Raw genomic sequence first — 22,794 nt, forward strand, 5'->3', positions numbered from 1 at the left:
TATCTGTATATATATAAATATTTGGATATATATGTATATCAGGATATACATAGGCATAGCTGAATAATATGAGTAAAAATAAGTGAGAGTAAAGCCATGCTGTAAACCACAAATGCTTTTATTTTTTCATTGTTTTCATGTAAATACTTCTGAAAAATGCTCAAGCAGAACAAATCCCAAACTCTGAGTTTTCCTAATGAGATTACAACAATTACTGTTTTGTTTTATCTTTACATTTAGTCATTTAGCAGACGCTTTTGTCTAAAGCTCTGTTTAACACAGCTCATTATATTTCTTATGTGTGTGGGACTTTTATTTTGAAAACGGGACCGGGATTAGCTCTGGGGTAAAGTCAATATAGTAGCATCTTACCCGTTTACAGCTCATTATAATGCAAAATGTGGGATATACAGGTTATATGTTTTTTCAGTCTGTTTAGATGTATCTTTTGTTAGTTTAACGCATATATTGTGAAATTTGCAGCCTGATCTCACGAGAAAACTGAAGTATTTTACGTTTTGCCAGTTTAGTGGCTAATTCGTACGAGTTCAGTCGTACGAAATTGTAAGATTTTAAAAAGGAGGCGTGGCACCTAACCCCACCCCTTAACCCAACCGTCATTGGGGGATGAGCAAATCGTACTAAATTGTACAAGATAGATCGTACGAATTCATACGAATCAGCCACTAAATCAAAAAGTTACGAAATGCCATGAGATTGTGTTGGAAATTTGCTATATATATTTATAATGAGACAGCAAAAAACGCATTGGCTGGTTCCTGCCATTGTTTTTACATATGTTAAACCCAAAATACTCTAAATACATCTCTGTCTGTCCCTATTGTTATTATTAAAAATGTTATTATTAAATTGGTATAATTATAATTTAGTCTGTATTTCAGGTTACTCTTGTTCTGTACGGAGTTCACTCGCTCCTAGCTAATGTTTTTATTTTTTATTTTTGATGTAATCTACTCAATATGTTCAATTATATTTTTGACAACTGAATTATAATTATTTTGTAGTGCATTTCAGAGTACATCACGGTGAGTGAGCGTCAGCAACTGGCATGATCCTTAAAAGCATAGAGCAGGGCTCATTAATATTCATGACCCTTCCAAATAAGGTAAAAACAGCTTTTCATTCTAGGGCTAATTCCTAGGGTTGCAAATAGACTTGTAAAACAGTTTCTAGAGATTGTTTGCACTTACTTTAGCCACACTCCCTCTATGTAGATAGAATTAGAATAGAATGGATTCAATACATTCAAAGTGATTGTAAACATAGGTGCATTCGTTGGCATTTTAAATAAATTTAGAGGAAAATTGCTTGATTTTAATTTAGTTTTCTGAAAAATCTATGCATATTATGTGCGTTTATGCTTGAGAAATGATGAAGCCAGATATTTGTTCATGTTTTGATCAATTTTTATACTATATATTATATCAATTTTACCCAAAATACTTTAGGCCTAAGATCATATTGCAATTGAATATACAGTTAAAGTCAGAATTATTCAACCCCCTTTGAATTTATTTTTCTTTTTTAAATATTTCCCAAATGATGATTAACAGAGCAAGGAAATTTTCACTGTATATCTGATAATATATTTTCTTCTGGAGAAAATTTTATTTGCTTTATTTCGGCTAGAATAAAAGCAGTTTTTAATTTTTTAAACACCATTTTAGTCAAAATTATTAGCCCCTTTAAGCTATACTTTCTTTCGATAGTCTACAAATCAAACCATCGTCATACAGCCTAATTAACCTAGTGAAGCCTTTAAATGTCACTTTAAGCTGTATAGAAGTGTCTTGAAAAATTTCTAGTCTAATATTATTTATTGTCATCATGACAAAGATAAAATAAATCAGTTATTAGAGATGAGTTATTAAAACTATTATATTTAGAAATGTGTTGAATAAATCAGAAATTGGGAAAAAGCAAACGGGGGCTAATGACTCAGGGGGGCTAATAATTCTGACTTCAACTGTATCTTGAATGAATAATGTTTAGATAATTGTCTAAAAATACTAAGGGGGAAGATAATTCTTTTGACTTTCATCAGTGCGGCATAATGTAAGTTGTTAATAATTGTTATTTTGGATGAAGACCGAACACTTCATATGCATCATGCTCTGTTTTCAAATCAAATGCAGTATAAACTAAACACCGGAATTCATATCATTCATATCCATTGTTTTGTTTTCCAGTCCTGTGTGGAGACTCGAACTGAACGCCATTTTTCTTTCATCTAAAACCTCTCCAGCATCTCAGGATGTGACATCGCAGGTTTACAGAAGTAAGTTTGTATAAATCTGAGCTCTCTTTCTCCCCCTGAGCACATGCTGAGGAATGTTTGATATTTCAGGAGCTTTTTTCAGTTCTTATGCGACAAAAACACTTGATGACTGACTTTTTTGGGGCTGTAGATTTTAAAAATGGCGAGTGAGAGTCTGTAAACGCTGGCAGCATGTTTATATCCGCCCTGGAGAGGTTAAACGGTCAGAGTCAGAGGTCACGGTGCTGAGATTAGTTTGCTGAACTGGCCGAAAGCAACAGAAGGAAAGCATCAGAATGGAAAATGACGGAGTGCTCTCTCTCTTAGCCTCTGGATCGATCCACGCGCAGGCGGTCAGTAAAGCCCTTTCAGGCAGAACCGAATATCCACACAGGTCAGAAAGTGAACACAGATCATCTCAAACTCATTTCAGCTCACATTCGTCATAGCGGAGCATTACTCATCATTACAAGCTTAAAGACAACATGAAATGAGATTCAATTAAAATGCCAAAATGATAGTCAGTGGTAAATGATGTGCAAATTGATCATGAAAGATCATCTATTTTAATTTGATATAATTATAGTTTCCACCAAAATCTGAAGCAGAACATTCATAAAGTCAAATAATATATATTATGATGTTAAAATGATTCCTGAAGGATCACGTGACACTGAATATGCTAAAAATTAAATCATGGAAACAAAACACATATACCAAATATAAATAAATAAATGTAAGAATATATTTTGCAAGCTATAGAAAACCACAGCTTTAAATTGTAATTATACTGAAAGTAAAATAAAGGTTTTTATTTTCTCAATAGGAATTTATTAGTAGAAATGCACTGATTTATTAGCCACTGATGTTCACCAATATTGGATAAATTTAAAGCTAATAGCAATAATATTTAAAATCTATACACGCTATTTAAAGGAAATAATGTTGTAAATTATGTGCAAAACTAATAATAAAAGATCATCAATTTTAAAATTATTAAAATGATTCCTGAAGTATCACGAGACACTAAAAATGGTTAGTGGTTAGTATTAACGGTTGTTTTCTAAAACTTAATATATATATATATAAATATATATATATATATATATTTATATATATATATATATATATAAATATATATATATATATATATATATATATATATATATATATATATATATATTTATATATATATATATATATATATATATATATATATATATATATATATATATATATATATATATATATACTATATAGTGAGTTTTAGAAAACAACCGTTAATTTAATTTTCTTTTCAGCTTAGTCCCTTTATTAATCTGGGGTAGCCAGAACTGAATAAACCGCCAATTTATCCAGCACATGTTTTACGCAGCGAATGCCCTTCCAGCTGCAACCCATCTCTGGGAAACACCCATACACTACAGACAATTTAGCCTACCAAATTCACCTATAGCGCATGTGCTTGAACTGGGGGATACCGGAGCCCCTGGAGGAAACCCATGCAAACCCAGGGAGAACATACAAACTCCACACAGAAACGCCAACTGACCCAGCTGAGGATCTACCCAGCGACCTTCTTGCTGTGAGGCGACAGCACTACCTACTGCGCCACTGCGTCGCCCATAAAAAAAAACACTTTTGAATTGTAATTATATTTAAAGTACAATAAAGATGTTTTGGTTTTTCAATAAGAACAGAATTTATTAGTTGGGATTCACTGATGTGTCAGCCACCGTTATTTACAGATTAGTTTAAAGCTATTAGCTATAATATTTAAAATCCCAAAACGCTATTATGTGGGAAGTAATGCTGTAAATTATGTGCAAAATTGATCAAACGTGATCATAAAAGATTGTAATCTTATTTACCTTTTTTTGTGTTGTGTTTTTTATTAAATAAATGCATCAGTGAATATAAAAGACTTAAAGTAAAATAAAGATTTAAATTTTTAATGAGCATTTATTAGTAGAAATGCACTGAATTATAAGCCACCGATATTCACAGATATTGTATTAATTTAAAGCTATTAGCAATTATTTGTTAAATACCAAAATGCTATTTAGTGAAAATAATGTTGTAAATGATGTGCAAAATTGGTCATAAAATTTTATATTTAATAGTTTCCGCCAAAATCTGAAGCAGAACATTCATAATATTAAATATATTATAATATTAAAATGATTCCTGAAGGATCACGTGACACTGAGGATGCTGAAAATGACATCTAAATAAATAAATAAACAAAATAAAATAAATGAAAGAATTAAAAATAATATATATATATATATATATATATATATATATATATATATATATATATATATATATATATATATATATATATATATATATATATATATATATATATATATATATATGGTGGCGCAGTAGGTAGTGCTGTTGCCTCACAGCAAGAAGGTCGCTGGTTCTAGCCTCGGCTGTTTTAAATTGCAATCTTATTTACCTTTTTTGTGTGTCTTATTTTCTTACTAAATAAATGCATCAGTGATTATAAAAGACTTTTAAAGTAAAATAAAGATTTTCTTTTCAATAAGAATTTATTAGCAGGGATTTATTGATGTATCAGCCACTGATATTTACCGATATTCACCGATATTGAAATAATTTAAAGCTATTGGCACTAATATGTAAAATCCCAAAATGCTATTTAGTGGGAAATAATGCGGTAATGATGTGCAAATGATCATAAAAGGTCATCTATTTTAATTTTATATCTAATAGTTTCCACCGAATTCTGAAGCAGAACATTCATAATATCAAATAATTATATTATGATATTAAAAGGATTCCTGAAGGATCACGTGACACTTAATGTGCTGAAAATGTAATCAAAATCCATATAATATATAAACAGAATTTTAAAGTAAAATAAAGGTTTTATTTATTCATTAGGAATTTATTCAATAGGAATTTAGATTTATCGACTACCGATATCCACCGATATTGAATTAATTTAAAGCTATTGACACTAATATTAAAGAAGCAGATGCTGATGATTAAAATGTGTAATTTACATATAGCAATAGAACTTTTTAAGTTTATTAAATATGTTCTATTATATGTTAAATAAAAGTTTATGTTGTTAAAATAAATATTGAACAGCAAAAATAACCTGAAGATTGTCAAATTGTCATTTTTATTTTAACTTGTGCTTTCATTCGTTAATTTTCCTTATTTATCAGGGGTCGCCACAGCGGAATGAACCGCCAACTATTCTAGCATATGTTTTACAAAGCGGACGCCCTTCCAGCCGCAACCCAGCACTGGGAAACGCCCATACAGTCTCACATTCACACACACTCATACACTACGGTCAATTTAGTACTATAGCGCATGTGTTTGGACTATGGTGGAAACCGGAGCACTCGGAAGAAACCCACACCAACACGGACAGAACATGCAAACTCCACACAGAAATGTCAACTGGCCTAGTCGGGACTCGAACCAGCGACCTTCTTGCAGTGAGGTGACAGCACTTACCACTGAGCCACTCTTAAAATGATGGACAGTTGAATGTTAAATGGATCCAATTTAAGTTCAATGTAAAACTAATTTAATAGAGAAAACTAAACTAGTATTGTATCGTAATCTACACATTTTTCCTGTTAATATCGGTATCGGCACCCCCCAAAATTTGGTGCATCCATATTTATTAGACATTTATCTGAGTAAGTTAATTTCATGTTTTCTTTGAGAATTTTAGGAGACTTTCACAGTGTGAAGATGGCATGGTGTGAGACATGCTGAGAGTTAATGCACAGGAACAGTGAAATATGAGCATTGATCATTGAGAATGAAAGTGTTTGACAGGCTTGAGGAGCAGAAATGAGCAGAACGAGAAACATCAGAGATAAAGTATGAAGTATAAGAGTGCAGCGTTTACCTGAGCGCTGGTTCTGTGGAGGAACAACACCATTATACACACACAAACAGCACTCTCTGTGAGCTCAAACGGGGATTTCTTGTGGGATACAGAAGCCGTTATGTCTGAATAATAAACTAATAAATTAAACTTGAACACTTTCTGAGCAAGATAATAAATAATTTACTATTTGTTTCAAGTCATAACCTTTTTAATTAGAAGTTTCTCCCTGACATATGCTTATGAAATTGGTATAAAATAGTCATGTTTTTAAAATGTTTTTTTTTATTTAAAACTATTGTTATTGTTTTTCAGAACAGGAATTTTGTTTATTAAACCTGATGTATGAAATAATCAGCCGATTTGAATGTTACCACTCGATTATCAGTGGTTATCTGCTAAGATATAATGGGCCAGTAGGCGCCTCATGTACCTACTAGTAGGCTCAGAGAGCTGTTATTATTCATTTACATGCTAAATCAGCTATAGATAACGAAAGTTAACGAGAATTATTTATTACATTTCCCATTTTGTATTTTATTAACATCCCCTACCCCAACCATCACAGTAATGTAAAATAAGATCTGGAGTCTTCTCTATTAGTATAGCTGATTAACCATGTGAATGGATGATAACAGCCTTCTAAAGCCTGGTTTATACTTCTGCGTCAAGTGATCGGCGTGACCTACGACGCATGCAACTCGCGTAGCTGTGCATTTATACTTCTGCATGCTGTTTCTGTTGGTCGGCATTAACACTTTCGAAACGCTAGTTGGCAGTGAGGTGTTTGTGTTCCTCTGTTTTGAGTTTCTTCGCTGGTGTTTTGTTTTTCCTGAACGCTTCCTGAATGTACAAGTGGCTCAAACTCGCTCAGTTTGAGGCAGGAACCGGCGGACGTGCAACAACTTTAACTATGAGGTAAACACAAAACAAAACTTTCCATCCGGAGCTCCTTCACGAGACTCCACACTTGTAAACAATCTCCATCGGGCTCGCGGTGCTCTCGGTCCCACCCAGACTCCTCAGCGCTACCAAGCCGACCAATCACAGAGCTTGCATTATGTGTCGTTGCGATATGTAGTTAAATTTTTTTGAGCGGTGCACGTCAGCGACGCCGACGGTCGCGGCGTAGGGCTATGCATCAACACGCAGGCTGCGCCATAGCATACGTGTGTGCTTGACGCAGAAGTATAAATCAGCCTTAAGCCTACTAGTAGGCGCAGAAGGCCCCTACTGGCCCATATTTATCAGATGATAACCACTGAAAACGTCCATTCAATTAAGTGATAACATTGGTAGTGGGTGAAATAGTAGTTAATTTTACAGTTAATAAATAATTAATGTGAGATTTAGAAGTGTTTTCCATTTTTTTACTGTTCTGAATTACATTAGAGGACTTTTATCTCTGCCCTGTCAGCTTTCAATGTTGAAAATTCAACCCTACAGTTTAAAAAAAGTGACTTTTATTGACATTTTACTATTTTGAAACATTATATTGTATAACAAATAATTTATAGAGAATAAATTCTGTAGGAAAAGGGCTCGCAGTTTATTATTCCGTGATTTGTAAGACCAACAAAGCCAATATATCACTTTAGACTATTAAAAATGTAAACAAATGTCACGTTTTCAACATCAATTGCTGTTGAAGGAAAGATAGAGGCAATAAAAAAGCATAACTAAAGGGAAAAAACCCTGAATAACAGTATAGAAAACTATTGATTTACAGATATTTTTCAAGTCATTCATTTTCTTGTCGGCTTTTTTAACCGGGGTCGCCACAGCGGAATGAACCACCAACTTATCCAGCAAGTTTTTACGCAGCGGATGCCCTTACAGCCGCAACCCATCTCTGGGAAACATCCACACACACATTCACACACTACGGGCAATTTAGCCCACCCAATTCACCTGTACCACGTCTTTGAACTGTGGGGGAAACCGGAGCACCTGGAGGAAACCCACGCAAAGGCAGGGAGAACATGCAAACTCCACACAGAAACGCCAACTGATCCAGCTGAGGCTCGAACCAGCGACACAGCGACCTTCTTGTTGTGAGGCGACAACACTACCTACTGCGCCACTGCCTCGCCTTATTTTTCAAGTATAAAAGAAAATCTTAAAAAACGCTTAAATGTTTTTAATAGAGTATCGCGTTTGCTGCCTCAGACTTCTAGGGATTAAACAATTTAGAGAGAAAAACAGCTCAGTTTTATTTAAAGGATCAAACTGAGCAAATATCAGACAGATACAAATAACATGAATACATTTCCTTACATGTATTTAATAATAATTAATAATAATTCGTTACATTTATATTGCGCTTTTCTGGGCACTCAAAGCGCTTTACACAATGGGGGGGGAATCTCCTCATCCACCACCAGTGTGCAGCATCCACCTGGATGACGCGACGGCAGCCATTTTGCGCCAGACCGCACACCACACACCAGCTGATTGGTGGAGAGGAGACAGAGTGATGATATGCCAATCATGATATGGGGAGGGTTAGGAGGCCATGATGGACAGAGGCCAGTGGGCAGATTTGGCCAGGATGCCGGGGTTAAACCCCTACTCTTTTTCGAAGGACATCCTGGGATTTTTAACGACCACAGAGAGTCGGGACCTCGGTTTTAACGTCTCATCCGAAAGACGGCGCTCACTGAGCAGTATAGAGTCCCCGTCACTATACTGGGGCATTAGGACCCACACAGACCGCAGGTTGGGCGCCCCCTGCTGGCCTCACTAACACCACTTCCGGCAGCAACCTAGCTTTCCCAAGTGGTCTCCCATCCAGGTACTGACCGGGCGCAGCCCTGCTTAGCTTCAGTGGGCGACCATGTGAGAGTTGCAGAGAGCTAGCTGCCGGCTATTTCTAATAGCTTGTCGTAAATCAGTGAGCTTACTACTTGTATAAAAGTATATAAGTGTTGGATGTCATCCCATTTCTCCAGTAACATATCTTAAATGCTTAGTTTTATAATCAAGGCTCTGTAAGTTTTAAAACCCATAATGCAATGCACAGCAATGCAGATTGAGAGATGAACACATAAAGGCTCCACCTCTGAGAAACAGTGAGATAAAAGGTTCTGGAAATAAATGATTTTGAACAGATACAATTTTAGATGAATAGATTTATATTTAGATGACCTATAGTGCATGTCTTTGGGCTTGTGGGGGAAACCGGAGCACCCGGAGGAAACCCGTGCGAACATGGGGAGAACATGCAAACTCCACACAGAAATGCCAACTGAACCAGCCGAGGCTCGAAACAGCGACCTTCTTGCTGTGAGGCGATCGTGCTACCCACTGCACCACCGCGTTGCCTTATAAATTAAATTAATTTGTATGTTGATATCTGTCCATTAGTTTTTTGTTGTTAAGTTTCTAGTTTCTTTAAATTAAATTTTAGAAAGAATAAGTGAAAATTAAGAGGGTTTTTTCTCAAAACAAGCTAAATAATCTGCCAATGGGGTAAGCAAAATAATCTGGTTTTCACTTTGAAATAAAATGGTCCTGCTTGCCATATTGGAGAGATTATTTAGATTGTTTTACCGAAAAACTCTTAATTTTGACGTATTATTTCTGAAAATAAGACAATATGTTTTGCTTGTCTAGAAAACGCTTCTTCACTTAAGCTTAATTGACTTAATTTAAAAATTTGGACTAGAATCAAGACTAAAAAACTAAGAAAGAAAATAATTTATTTGCACTAAATAAATTGACTTGACTTGTTATTATCAATAAGATTGTATATCAACTTAATACTGCATATTAATTTCGAGTGTGTCCTCGTTGCAGCCTGCAGCATGATGGCGTACTGGATCAGGTCCAAATAGTGCAAGCTGCTGTTGCTAGAAATGAGAATTTGTTCGTTTATTCATCCATTTTTCTCCGGCTTAGTACTTTATTTATTAGGGGTTGCCACAGTGGAATGAACCACCAACTATTCCGGCATATGTTTTACGCAGCAGATGCCCTTCTAGCCTCAACTCAGTACTAGGAAAAGACTCATACACTCTCACATTCACACACACTCATACACTCTGGTCAATTTAGTTAATTAATTCCCCTATAGCGCATGTGTTTGAACTGTGGGGGAAACCTAAGCACTTGGAGAAAACCCAAGCCAACACAGGGAGAACATGCAAACTCCACATAGAAATGCCAACTGGCTCAGCCGTGAATTGAACAAGCGACCTTTGTGGCGGCAGTGCTAACCACTGAGCTGCCCTAAATTTGAATTATTTATATTGATTATTAAATTTCCGATTACAATGTGTGTTATTAATGTCTACACCTACCCTAACTGTCACATACACTAACATCTACACCTACCGTTACATGGTTCCAGTAGCATAGGCATTACCATAGTGGTTATTTCAATGTCCACTACGTATTGGACCTGATCCAGAATGTAATCATGCTACAGACTGCAGCGAGGACATCTTGTAATCGTCACCCATGTTGTCTATAGTATATTGTATATCCTGACCATTATTCTTCTATTGGAGTAAAATCAACAACTGTATGATGACCACAAGGATATCACTGCATCACAGAGAGCACTGAGTGAGAAAGATGAAGAGAGAGAGAGAGAGAGAGAAACAGAGACAGAAGCACAGCAGGGTGGGTGGAATACTATAACAGCGCTGTGATTTGTTGGTTGTTATAATACTCCACCCACCTTAGCTGCGATCCTTTAGGCGTGGCGACGCCGTAGCCCTTGGAGTCCAGATTCCCTCCGACCTTCATGGTGTCGCAGGGCTTGCGCTGTTCTGTGTACTCGTTCATGGTGGACTCCAGCAGGAAGGCGTATTTGCCTTTGGACTTGCGGACTCGAGCGACGCCCTCTGCTGTGGTCTTGGTGAAGACGGTGGGCTCCGCTGACTTCATGTAACTCCACATTTTTTCATACACCGCGATTTTCGATCTCTAGAGAGTGAAAGACATGTGGTGGAACACTGGAATTTGTACCCATAGCCTCTTTCACACATAGGCCCCGTTTACACTAGTGCGTTTTAGTTTTAAAACGGCGTTTTAGATTAAAAACGATCCGCGTCCACACTAGCGATTTACCTAGCGTTTCTTAACATATCTCCGTCCACACTACGCCACCAAAAACATATATCACGTGACCATTCGCGCACTCTGGGCATGCGCGTTCTAGTATAAACAGGAAGCATGTGTCTCGCTTGGCATTTGGTTTTTGTTAGTCAACAAACGCCGGTTGAACAATGAACACGATGGCAAAGAAAGCAAGAGAGGTATTTTTGTGGACAGACGACGAGGTTGAGATGTTACTAAACGTAACAAATGAATACCTGCAAAATGGCGCCTAAAACAGACAATAGTGCAAACAACGCTCCCATTTCTGTGTCCATGTTGTTGTTTACAGTGAAGGTTGGTCTGCTGTCTTCCGGTAGCGTTAAAGCCATGTGTTATAGTCATGTGATAGGGGCTTGACGAATAAGGGAAGGATACGCAATGACACAAAAGCCCCAATCAGGGAGCGAATCTCAGCAGCCCCGTCTCCGTTTTCAGATGTCTCCATTTTCTGTCATCCACACTGAGACGGTGCAGCAGCGTTTTAGAATAAAAAAAGACTCTCCAGCGTTTTTAAAACGCTTCGTTTCGGCGTTCAAAAACTCCGGCGTAGTGTGGACGAATGGCGTAACCGTAGCAAAACTTATGCGTGTTCAAACTAAAACATATTAGTGTAAACGGGGCCATAGTGTACAAGTTATGCACTAAATGATGCACTACACCAGGGGTGCCCAAACTCAGAGTTTAGCTCCAGCTTACCTCAATATAGCTGCCTGGAATTTTCTAGTATGCTTACATAGAGCCTGATTAGCTAGTTTAGGGGTGTTTAATTGGGGTTGAAGCTAAAATCTGGGCTCAATCAGGACTGAATTTGGGCACCCCTACACTGAACATTTTGCAGTTGACCCAGCCGGGGCTTGAACCAGCGACTTTCATGCTGTAATGCCGAGTTCAGACTGCATGATTTTCAAACTAGTCGTGTCACAGATGTTTTCACACTGCATGGCTATCTAGGCTAGCGTTTCTTCGCTGCTTTGTTTGCACTGCAAGGTGGATCGGCGACAGGGACTTTCACATTGCATGACTTTAGTATACGAAGAATCGCCAACAACTTCGTCCAAACTACGTCTCACAGCCAAAAACACGTAGTATATCTTTTGTTATTAACTACATAATGAGGAAGAAGCCTTTAATGGGGTAGAACATGTACATGTTTGCTCACCTGGGTTTAAAGGGAATTAGCCATTTCTCCTCAATGTTGATAATAAACAAATTTCTATCTGTATGAAACGTCAAACAGACACGGGTGCTCCTGAGTCCTGTCAAACCTCCACTAGTTTTCCCTCCATTTTCGGGGGTCCAAATAAACCGAAGAAGAGCGCTTTTAACTTCCCCCCCAGCCTCCCGCTGGCCTGCAGCAGGTATACACACACACACACACACACAAGTGAATGCTGCTCTCTCATTGGCTGAAGGCGATCGCCGATGTTATTTTCAGTCAAAACTCAATTCACACGGCATGATTTGACTCATCGGCGATTCTCTCAGATCGCGTCTTTGATAGTTCATACTGTGTGATTGTCACTCACGTGCACGAGCAGCGATTTGCCTGTGATTTCAGGCAATTGTCGGCGATTTCTCAAAACCTGTCGGAGAGCCAAAATTGGGGCTAAAATCACGCAGTCTGAACTAGGCATAAGGCGATTGTGCTACCCACTGCGCCACTGTGATGCCTAATCTAGCTTGATAAATGTAAATACATTTTTTGAAAAATCTACATTTCATAAACTTTCTGGGATTTAAGATGATGACCAGATTGTCTGTCACTGTCTTACGAAGAGTCTACAGAAAGTACAAAAGAAAAGCATTTATTTGAAATCTTTTCCGACATCAGAAATGTCTTTCCTGTCACACTTGATCAACTGAGTCCACCCCTGCCGAATAAAACATTCATTTCTGTCAGTTTAGCACTCGCTCAGCTCTGAAGTGTGCACCGCTGCTCAGTCTTTCGCTGTAAAAAAAGACGAATGGCTCTAATACGGCCTGTTTTGTCCTCTGAGATCTCCTATTTGACATGCTGATGTCCCAGTGTGTGTTGCAGTTGATCATCTGTGTCTCTTTCATCCGCAGGCTTTAGTCCGGAGCTCCAGCATGTGAGAGAGAAGCGGCGGCGCGTGACGGACACTCAATCCATTATAATGTTGGTCACGTCCAGCCTGGAGTCGAGTGCTGTTGTGCTGTAACACTCCAAAATAAAACATCACACACGCCGATGAATAAACAACACCCTCGACAAACCTGCGCTCACACACAACAAATGACAAACAAACTCAAGTGCTCGTCCAAACACCGCGGGACGCCTGACATTTACTTATTTCTTATATCCCCGGTTTGCTGATCAAATGCTTTTCTCCAGTATATCAGCCGTGCGCTACAAACACTGAGACAGGCTGACGCTCTTATTGTGATGGTTGCAGAATGAATACTATATCATAGCTCTATGTACTACAGTTGAAGTCAAAATTATTCACTATCCTTTTCTGTTTCCAATATTTCCCAATTGATGTTTAACAGAGCAAGGAATTTTTTACAGTATTTCCTAAACTATTTTTTCTTTCGGAGAAAGTCTTTCATTCATTCATTTTCATCCACTTATCCGGGGCCAGGTCGCGGGGGCAGCAGTCTACGTTCACACCGAATGCGGCGAATGCGTCAAAGTAGCCAGAAGTCATTCATTTTTAATGAGAGCCGGCGGCAAGGAGCAGCGCGGTGCGTCTTCACTGGTGTGGGCGTTGAGGAGAGTTGAAATCAAGTCAACTTTATGGTAATGAACTATGACGCGGTTTGGCGTCAAGCAATCAGAATAAAGACGTCCACCGCTTGACAGGAGTCCAGAGAACACAGACCTGTGAACTTACTTAACTTAACTTAAGTTACTGTCGAATTACTAATGTGCATTAATGATATATTTTTATCTTTAAAATAGCGGTAATCTCATGCTACAATACAGAACAGTTTTGCTGCTTCAGGATATTTCAGACACATGGACACATTGGATAATTAAGTGGAGCAAAGCCACAGCACACGCAACTTGATGATTCATTGTTAAATGAATTTGATAAAAAGTGTGCAACTGTAACCCCACCGGTCCTATGCCACCCAACCCACTCCGAGCTGGTATCGAACCAGCTACCTTCCGCATGACAGTCGGTCGCTTTACCAAGGAGGCTAAAGACCATGGTGTCTAGTGTCTGTTGCTAGAGCACCTTTAAAGGTCAGAGGAATAAGGGTTACTTGCAAAGCACCTACTAGCTGGCATCCGTTACACTTACCTTCCTAAACCTCACTCCCATCCAAGTCTCGGCACCAATGTAACCCCGCCATCCTACGCCACCCAACCCGCTCCAAGCTGGTATCGAACCGTCAACCTTCCGCATGGTAGTCAGTTCCGCGACCAAGGCGGTTAAAGACCAAGGCTTCTATTGTCTGTCGCTAGAGCACCTTTAGAAGTCAGAGGAGTGAGGTTTACCTGCACAGCACTTACTAGCTGGCCTCCGTTACACAACATTTTCATGCTAGAAAGCATGTTTTATGCAGGAATGTAACTGATATGCTGCAACGGCAACTCTTTAAATATGAGATCAATGAAATTTGATTCTCTCGACGCCGGAGCTGAAGGCAGACTATGTTGTTGCCAGGGTGGCCAGAGCGACCTTGGACGCTCTCTCCGCTTTTGGTGTGAACGCACAGTTAGTATTGAACTCCAGACTTGCCTTTTCCCAGACACTTCCTTCAGCTCCTACGGGGGGATCCCAAGGTGTTCTCAGGCCGGCCGAGAGACATAGTCCCTTCAGCATGTCCTGAGTTTTCTTCGAGGTCTCCTCCCAGTGGGACATGCCTGGAACACCTACCTAAGAAGGCGTCCATGAGTCATCCAAAACAAATGCACAAATGCAGCTCTACTCCCGGGTGTCAGAGATCTATAAGTGTGTGCCCTGCCACCCTTTGAAGGAAACTCATCTCGGCCGCTTGTATCCGACATCTTGTCCTTTCGTTCATGACCTAAAGCTTATGACCATAGGGGAAAGTAGGAACGTAGCTTGACCGGTAAATCAAACGCTTTACCTTTCGGCTCACCTCCTTCTAAACTACAACGGACCGGTACATTGACCGCATTACTGATGCTGCTGCACCAATCCGCCTGTCAATCTCGCGTTTCACCCTGCCCTCACTTGTGAACAAAGATTCTTGAACTCCTCCACCTGGGTTAAGGACTTTCCTCCAACCTGGAGAAAGTCTGACTTGTTTTATTTCGGCTAGATTAAAAGCAGGTAAAATGTTTATTATTATCGTATGCATTACAGTTGTTGTCTCACCCTGAAGAACTCTTTGGTGGAGCCCGAATCGAGAGTCCCGTAGGCGATCTCTGTCTGCTTGGCCAGGTCTTCTGCGCTCTCGATGGGCGACACCATTCTCTCCACGGTCAGGAAAGCTGCCAGGTTTGCAGTGTAGGAGGAAATAATGATGAGAGTGAAGAACCACCAAACTCCTCCGACTATGCGCCCAGACAGAGACCTGAGAGAGAGAGAAAGAGCATACACTGTTAAAAAAAACCTGCAAATGAGCAGTTTTCCGTATTTTATGATTCATGTTTTTATTTCGCCCCATTTATTTGTCCTTTTGATTTGCATTATGGGACCTTGATCTTTCTTTTAACAACTTTTAACCTTAAAAGGTTGAAAAAGTGACTTTTATGAACATTTTTAATAGTTTAAAGTAGGGATGTCCAGATCCAATCACGTGATCAGAATTCAAGCCCGATCACATGGTTTCAGACTCGATCGAAATCGGACGTTACCTCTTAATCAGGACTTGAATATATATGTATATTATATACAGTTGAAGTCAGAATTATTTATTTATTTCAAATAAATAAATTTTTAAATAAATTATTTATTTATTTCAAAAAAGAAAAAAATTCTACTGATCAGATCGCTTTGAGAAAAAGCACGCCTATAGCTAACCTAAATTGCAATGAATCATGGGTTTATCAATTTTATTGCAGCCGTGACACACCAACATATCTGGCCCAGTTCAGGCTTAGTTATGGGTTATTAACTTGAGACTTGACCCAGATATGGTCCATGTTTGGCCGTTGTCTGGAAGCCAGACTTGGTCTAGTCGTGTACCATAATTCACTGCCGCATGTGGGCCAAGCAAAAGCTGATTGTGTGGGCCAGAGCTTGGCCAGGGAGGATGTGGGATCCCATGGTTGGTTAATCCATATTTGACCCAATGTTGGATTACAACAACCCAGCATTTATCTATTTACATTTGTAATAATGAATGTTTTTCCACATTTAAGAGCAGCAAAACTATGCAATATCCCAAATGGAAATACAAACTCCATTCATTTGTCCAAAAATACGGCTAAGTGAAGTTTTTCAAACTAATTTCGAGAGGAGCACGTGATATAATTGACTGCAGCTGGCCGTCTATCTACACTCATTAGTTAGCCAATCAGATCTATCATAACTCACTATAAGTAGCCTAGCTAGATATTACTCCCTTATTTTCGTTTTCCGAAGAAACCCCCCATCCACCCCCTTTCTCCTCCTTTCCAAAAAGAGGAGCTTTCGAGAACCACCTGATCTCGTACTCCCCTCACATGCTCTATGGACCTGGTGGGAGCCCTGGGCTCAACTATCTCCGAGCTCAGGGTTCTCTCCCGGGACAGCATGCCAAACCTGCTTACAGTTGTCAAGCAATATCTAAGTGTGAACTCTTGAAAACAGTAATATTCATTCATTCATTCATTTTCTTGTTGGCTTATTCCCTTTATTAATCAGGACTCGCCACAGCAGAATGAACCACCAACTTATCCAGCAAGTTTTTACGCAGCGGATGCCCTTCCTACCACAACCCATCTCTGGGAAACATCCACACGCACACACTCATACACTACGGACAATTTAGCCTACCCAATTCACCTGTACCGCATGTGTTTGTACTGTGGGGGAAACCAGAGCACCCAGAGGAAACCCACGCGAAGGCAGAGAGAACATGCAAACTCCACACAGAAACGCCAACTAAGCCGAGGTTCGAACCACCGACCTAGCGACCTTCTTGCTGTGAGGGGACAGCACTACCTACTGCGCCACTGCCTCGCCCTAAAACAGTAATATTGTGATATATTATTAAGATTTTAACAGTGAAGGATGGAAAAGACAATCACAGCTTCTGTTTCATGCTGATTTTAAACCACTGAAGGAGAAATGTGTAAGCCTGGCACGTAACGAAGCATAAAAATGGATTTGTTACTGTTCAGTATCAGTCTGTGAACCTGATGTGCCTTCATCTGATTGCTTTTCCAAAGACAACTTTCACATTATGCCGTATGAAATATCACATCTGTAATCTGTGGTTTCCATTTAGCCGACAAACAATCACCAATTAAGAACAGGTACAGAGATCTAGTAATATTATTTGGAGTCCTACATCAGTCATGACTAAAACAAAACAGCATTGGCGAAGAGTAACATATGCGATGTTTCATTTAGCATTTTCTGTCATCATTTAAGACTTAATTTTCTCACTCTGCAAGATGGGGATATTACATTTGCACTTTAGAAATGACTTTACACTATTTCAAGTGACAGAACTCTCATTATAAGACCGCAGCACGTCTGCAAAACCTGCAGTAAATCCAGAAAAATTAGATCTCGTTAAAAGCGTGCCATTCTCCTTCTTGGAGTAATCTACTGAAACACAGTTCATCAATAACAGGACACATCTCGGAGATACATTCAAACACCATAGTAAAATTTAATTACCCTAAAACACCAGGCAAATGCATATTATATTGTGATACGCCGCAGGCAATGGAAAGGTTTCCTCAACAATAAATGCTGGTAAAAATGTAAATGGAGCTGCCCAATTGAGTGTCAAGTCAAATTACTCCATTTCTTATTGGATTTCCTCAGAAGAAACAAATCTATCAGTTTATTTGGTTTCTGGTCCATTTAACAAAGTCAGACGCATTCTGATAACACTCTCCCAATGAAAAACTATAGTATATTATCTCACACTGATTATCATAAGCAACTAACACTGAATTAGATTGGAATGTGAATACAATTAAAACTTAAAGCATTACTACAGTTATTTGATTAATAGAGAGAATGCTTTGTATTAAAATTGACCTCATAAAATCAATTGTTTTCTACAGCAATCTTAATGTTTTTTTATACAGAGTTCTACCTTTTAGATATGAAATATTGTTAAAGAGTAAAAAAAATGTCGGAAAAGAATTGTGTAACTGTTTCTGGGTTTAAATATTCGCGTATACATTCTAACCAATCATGTTTAGAATATGGTTTGAGTTATCTGGAATTAGACCAATCACAAGGCAGTGCTCGTGCTGTTATTGTCCAATTACTGCGTTGATACAGGTTGGGGGCGGAACGAACAGTAGGGTTTCACGGTAAGCGGCAAGTTTATAAAAGTAAAATTATGATGATTTACGTTGTTTTTTTTAAGTACACATCGGCAAAAATGTGTGTAATGACGGTTATTAACACACGCTGCGGGCTTTATTACTGTTTGTTTGAATTGCCGCTGGATAAACAAATGAAAGGGATTTTGAGGTAACGTTACAACTCTGAGAGGATCAGTCGATGTTTTTTATTATTATCGCAGATTGTACCGACCAACACAAACTCTTGAAACCTGGAGAAGTTTTAGATGATTGGATTTAATAAGGCTCAAACCTCCGTGTTTACAATCACATCCGTACCGAGAGCTTTACTGCATCTGCGCCACACAGGTAACGTTAAGCCTCTTACTGAAATCTAACTAAGTTAGCAATGAAAGAATATCAAGAGGAAAAAAGGTCAGAAAGGGATTACAATCGCAATTATTATATACAAATGCAATTATGTGAGTCTTTTTAAAAATAGCTTTCTTAATCAATATTGTCACAATTATATATTTTTTCTTGAACACGTTTTGCTTTAGAATTTCGCGGCCATGAGCACTAGGCTTTTATAAATAGTGCTACGGGATGAAGTCTGCTTTTACTTTCAAGTGAACACCTTCTTGCCATTTTGGTTTTAAAGATGATCTGTCTGCGATGTCAAGTTTGCTGTGTTATAAATTAAATATGTCATGTGTTTGCAAATTTCGAGCAGATCGAGGTCTTACATAAGCACTGCGTGTAAAATAAGATGTTATGTTTGCTGCTATAAGTCAAATTTTCAACCTATGCCTAGGCATATTTTACAAATACATAAATAATTATTTTTTATTAAAGAAAAACACTAGTCATAATGACAAAAATAGCCAAGATTTATTTATTAACAAAGTCTGACAATACATGTAGTGATTTTATTATTTTTATTTTTGGCCCTGTGCACACTTAATTTCACCTCAAATATTTAGGCTATTTATTTATTTAGTAAATAACTACAAATTACATACATTACAATTAAGATAAAATTTATAACAAACGAAATAAGTTTCAAAAAGAAGATTTTTAAATAAAAAATAGACAAGGTTAAGTGTTCAAAAACAGGTCTGACTCACTCCTTTTCTTTCGGCATATGCCATCCCAATAATACATCCTTATTTAATTACAATGAAAAAATTGCACAAAACGGCGGTTTATTTTGCTGTGGCGACCACAGATTAATAAAGGGACTACACCGAAAATAAAATAAATGAATGAAATTGCACAAAACAGTGATATTTAAAAGTAAAGTAACAGGCTATTTAAAAGTACACTTTATAAAAATCTAATTTACAAGAGCTAAAGCAACATGAAATGTGTTGAGGCACATCTGCTTTTATTTATTATTTTAGGTTTGTTATGATTTTTTTGCAGGGTGTTTATTATTTAATTGATCATTAAATCAAATTGAAAGTCTAACTATTTTGTTTATTAATCGGTTGCCTTTAAAAAAAAAACACAGAAATTAACAACCGCAGACTGTCCGCTACTCCAGATTATTTCGTTCACTCGGTACTGCGTATTCAAGTAGCCTATCAAACATTTATATTAAGGAGATATTTAGGCTATTTCATGATTTTTTTATTTTAACGTTGTTTGGGCTCAATTAGGCTGTTTTTTTTTTTTTTTTTTGTTAATGAACTGCTACACATCTTTTCATTAAATATTTAGATTATAAACTGATGTTTTAACTTTCTGACTCCAAGATTGCAATGTAATGTTCTAAATAAAATAAAGTATAGGCTGATGATTATTTTATTTGCCTGCAAATGATTTAAACTGCTGATTTTGTTTACCCAGAGGAGAACTGCATGTATACAGCGCGATATGATACAGCGTGTTTAATTCTTGTGCTATTTTAAGTGAATGTAAAAAAACCTGGAACGAACACCACTGATTACATTCTAATTTAAAAATCGGTTTGAAATTATGCGATTTGTAGGCTTATTATTATTATTATTATTTTTATTATTATTATTATTATAAATAATACCAGGGTTTTACAAACAGGAAAAATGCTATAGTTATTCATAGTAAATACTACATAGTTTAACCATAAAACAATAAATTGTATTATTTATTGATTAGAATTTTAGTTAATATAGACTTTGTTTATTTTACAGTTTAAATAAGAATTTTAATGAATGCGTATTGTAGTATTAGTTATAGTGAAATTATAAACAGTTCTATACTTTAGCTTTTACTACTGTAAATACATTGTGGTGTATTGTAGTTTCATTTATTTATTGCAGAATTGAGTAATTTTTATATTAACGTTAGTATAGTTGTTGTTACCATAAAACATACAGTGCTTAGCATATATGAGTACACCCCCCCCACAAATCTCTTATTTGAATGAATATTTTCCATAGGATGCTTTACAATATTATATGTGTACATATACAATAGATTAGTCAGTACTGAAGCCAAATCTGGAGCTAATCTAACAAAATAACTTTAAAAAAAATAGTAGCCCAAATTTATATGTTAGGAAAAAAATATTAAATAATATTTTCAAACATGGCAAAAAAATATATACGATTTGGTTGAAATGTTGTTGTTTGTAATTCGTTTTGCAGTATTTTGCATGAATTTAAATGTATCATCTTTCCATTTCCAATGATGTTCTGTGACAAAAATATAATTTAAATAAATATATCTGTTTAATAAATCTGTTTTGTTCAAATGCACCTAAATTACCCATATTCAAGGAGAAATGGAGAAAAACGTTCATTTTTAAAATGGGATGTACTCGTATATGCTGAGCACTGTGGAATTACCTTAGTTGATTAAGTACTTTACTATAGTGTTCTTCAAAAACTATAGTCCTATAGTTTTTGTTTACTATAAATTCATTCATTCATTCATTTTCTTGTCGGCTTAGTCCCTTTATTAATCTGGGGTCGCCACAGCGGAATGAACCGCCAACTTATCCAGCAAGTTTTTACACAGCGGATGCCCTTCCAGCCGCAACCCATCCAGGGAAACATCCACACACACATTCACACACACACACACACACACTCATACACTACGGACAATTTAGCCTACCCAATTCACCTGTACCGCATGTCTTTGGACTGTGGGGGAAATCGGAGCATCCGGAGGAAACCCGCACGAAGGCAGGGAGAACATGCAAACTCCACACAGAAACACCTACTGAGCCGAGGTTCAAACCAGCGACCTTCTTGCTGTGAGGCGCCAGCACTACCAACTGCGCCACTGCCTCGCCTTTTTTACTATAAATTACTATAGTATATTTTTACTATGCTAAGCTACGTCTTCATCATTATTGTTCTGAATAAGCAACCTCTACAAAAGAAACATGCATATTGTGTATATAAAAAAATTGTATTAGTGCAAAACCATCAACAAAAGCATTTACAATCCATAAACAACATTGGAGTCTAAAAAAAAAAAAAAATAAAACGGCTATAAAATGTTTCCCATTGGAGAACCTGGCTATTGTGCCCTATTAGTGCGCACAGTTCTTTAAACTAACTAATATATTGTTCAGCATTGGGAGTGTGTCTGTCAGCACTGATGTCATAATGCCCCTTTAATACCTGATGTCACAGTGTCTGCTTTAAGCTTCTGATGTCAGCTGTTTTTCTGCTGCTTTTATGAATAATTTGACTTGAATCTGTCAAGTCATGATGTCGATTATAGTTCAGCTCAGTAGGCTTTGCGTATTTTAAGTGTGCGACTGTAGTCTGTACTGTCACTGCACTGCTCAGAAATAAATTTTAAATGCAGAGAGAGAGAGTCAGGCGCTGACCCCATCTGAAGAGTCGCGTCCTCAGAGAGTACCTGCACTGACGAGAGAGCACAATCGCACCTTTAAAGGACAAACCTCTTGATATCCAGGGCCAAACAGAATCTGCAGACATTTTTTTTCAGCCATTTCTTTGCAGAATTGCATTTATTTTGGGAGTATAGTAATTGAAAACCTAAAATATTAAATTAAAATTAATAACTTTTCAACTTTTATTTAAGGTTTACAATGCAAATCCAATTAGATCCACTTGTTTGGTAAACAAAGCAAGTTGTTCATATATTTTAAAAAGATTGAAAATATTA

At 37.4% G+C, this 22,794-nt stretch overlaps 1 protein-coding gene and 1 long non-coding RNA gene across 14 annotated transcripts in view; one reads left to right on the plus strand and one right to left on the minus strand.

Annotated features, from left to right (window-relative positions):
* Positions 1–22,794, minus strand: part of gria4a (glutamate receptor, ionotropic, AMPA 4a) — a 202,852-nt gene that overhangs the window by 20,473 nt on the left and 159,585 nt on the right. For all 9 annotated transcript variants that reach the window (XR_012390439.1, XR_012390438.1, XR_012390437.1 and 6 more), the window contains 2 exon segments: positions 15,584–15,782; positions 10,849–11,096 (listed from right to left, as the gene is read on the minus strand). Coding sequence is in view for 5 of the 9 variants with exons in the window: in XM_068213508.2 (XP_068069609.1) it covers positions 10,849–11,096; positions 15,584–15,782 (447 nt within the window). In the remaining 4 variants the exon portion in view is untranslated.
* Positions 18,640–22,794, plus strand: part of LOC141377928 (uncharacterized) — a 163,357-nt gene continuing 159,202 nt past the window's right edge. For 3 of the 5 annotated variants that reach the window (XR_012391110.1, XR_012391113.1, XR_012391112.1), the window contains exon 1: positions 18,640–18,690. This is a non-coding gene — a long non-coding RNA (uncharacterized lncRNA). Of the gene's footprint in view, positions 18,691–18,905; positions 19,033–22,794 lie in introns of all 5 variants that reach the window. The other 2 variants (XR_012391109.1, XR_012391111.1) reach the window with 1 other exon arrangement.

Source organism: Danio rerio, chromosome 15 (assembly GCF_049306965.1).
Source record: "Danio rerio strain Tuebingen ecotype United States chromosome 15, GRCz12tu, whole genome shotgun sequence".
Lineage (NCBI taxonomy): Eukaryota > Metazoa > Chordata > Actinopteri > Cypriniformes > Danionidae > Danio > Danio rerio.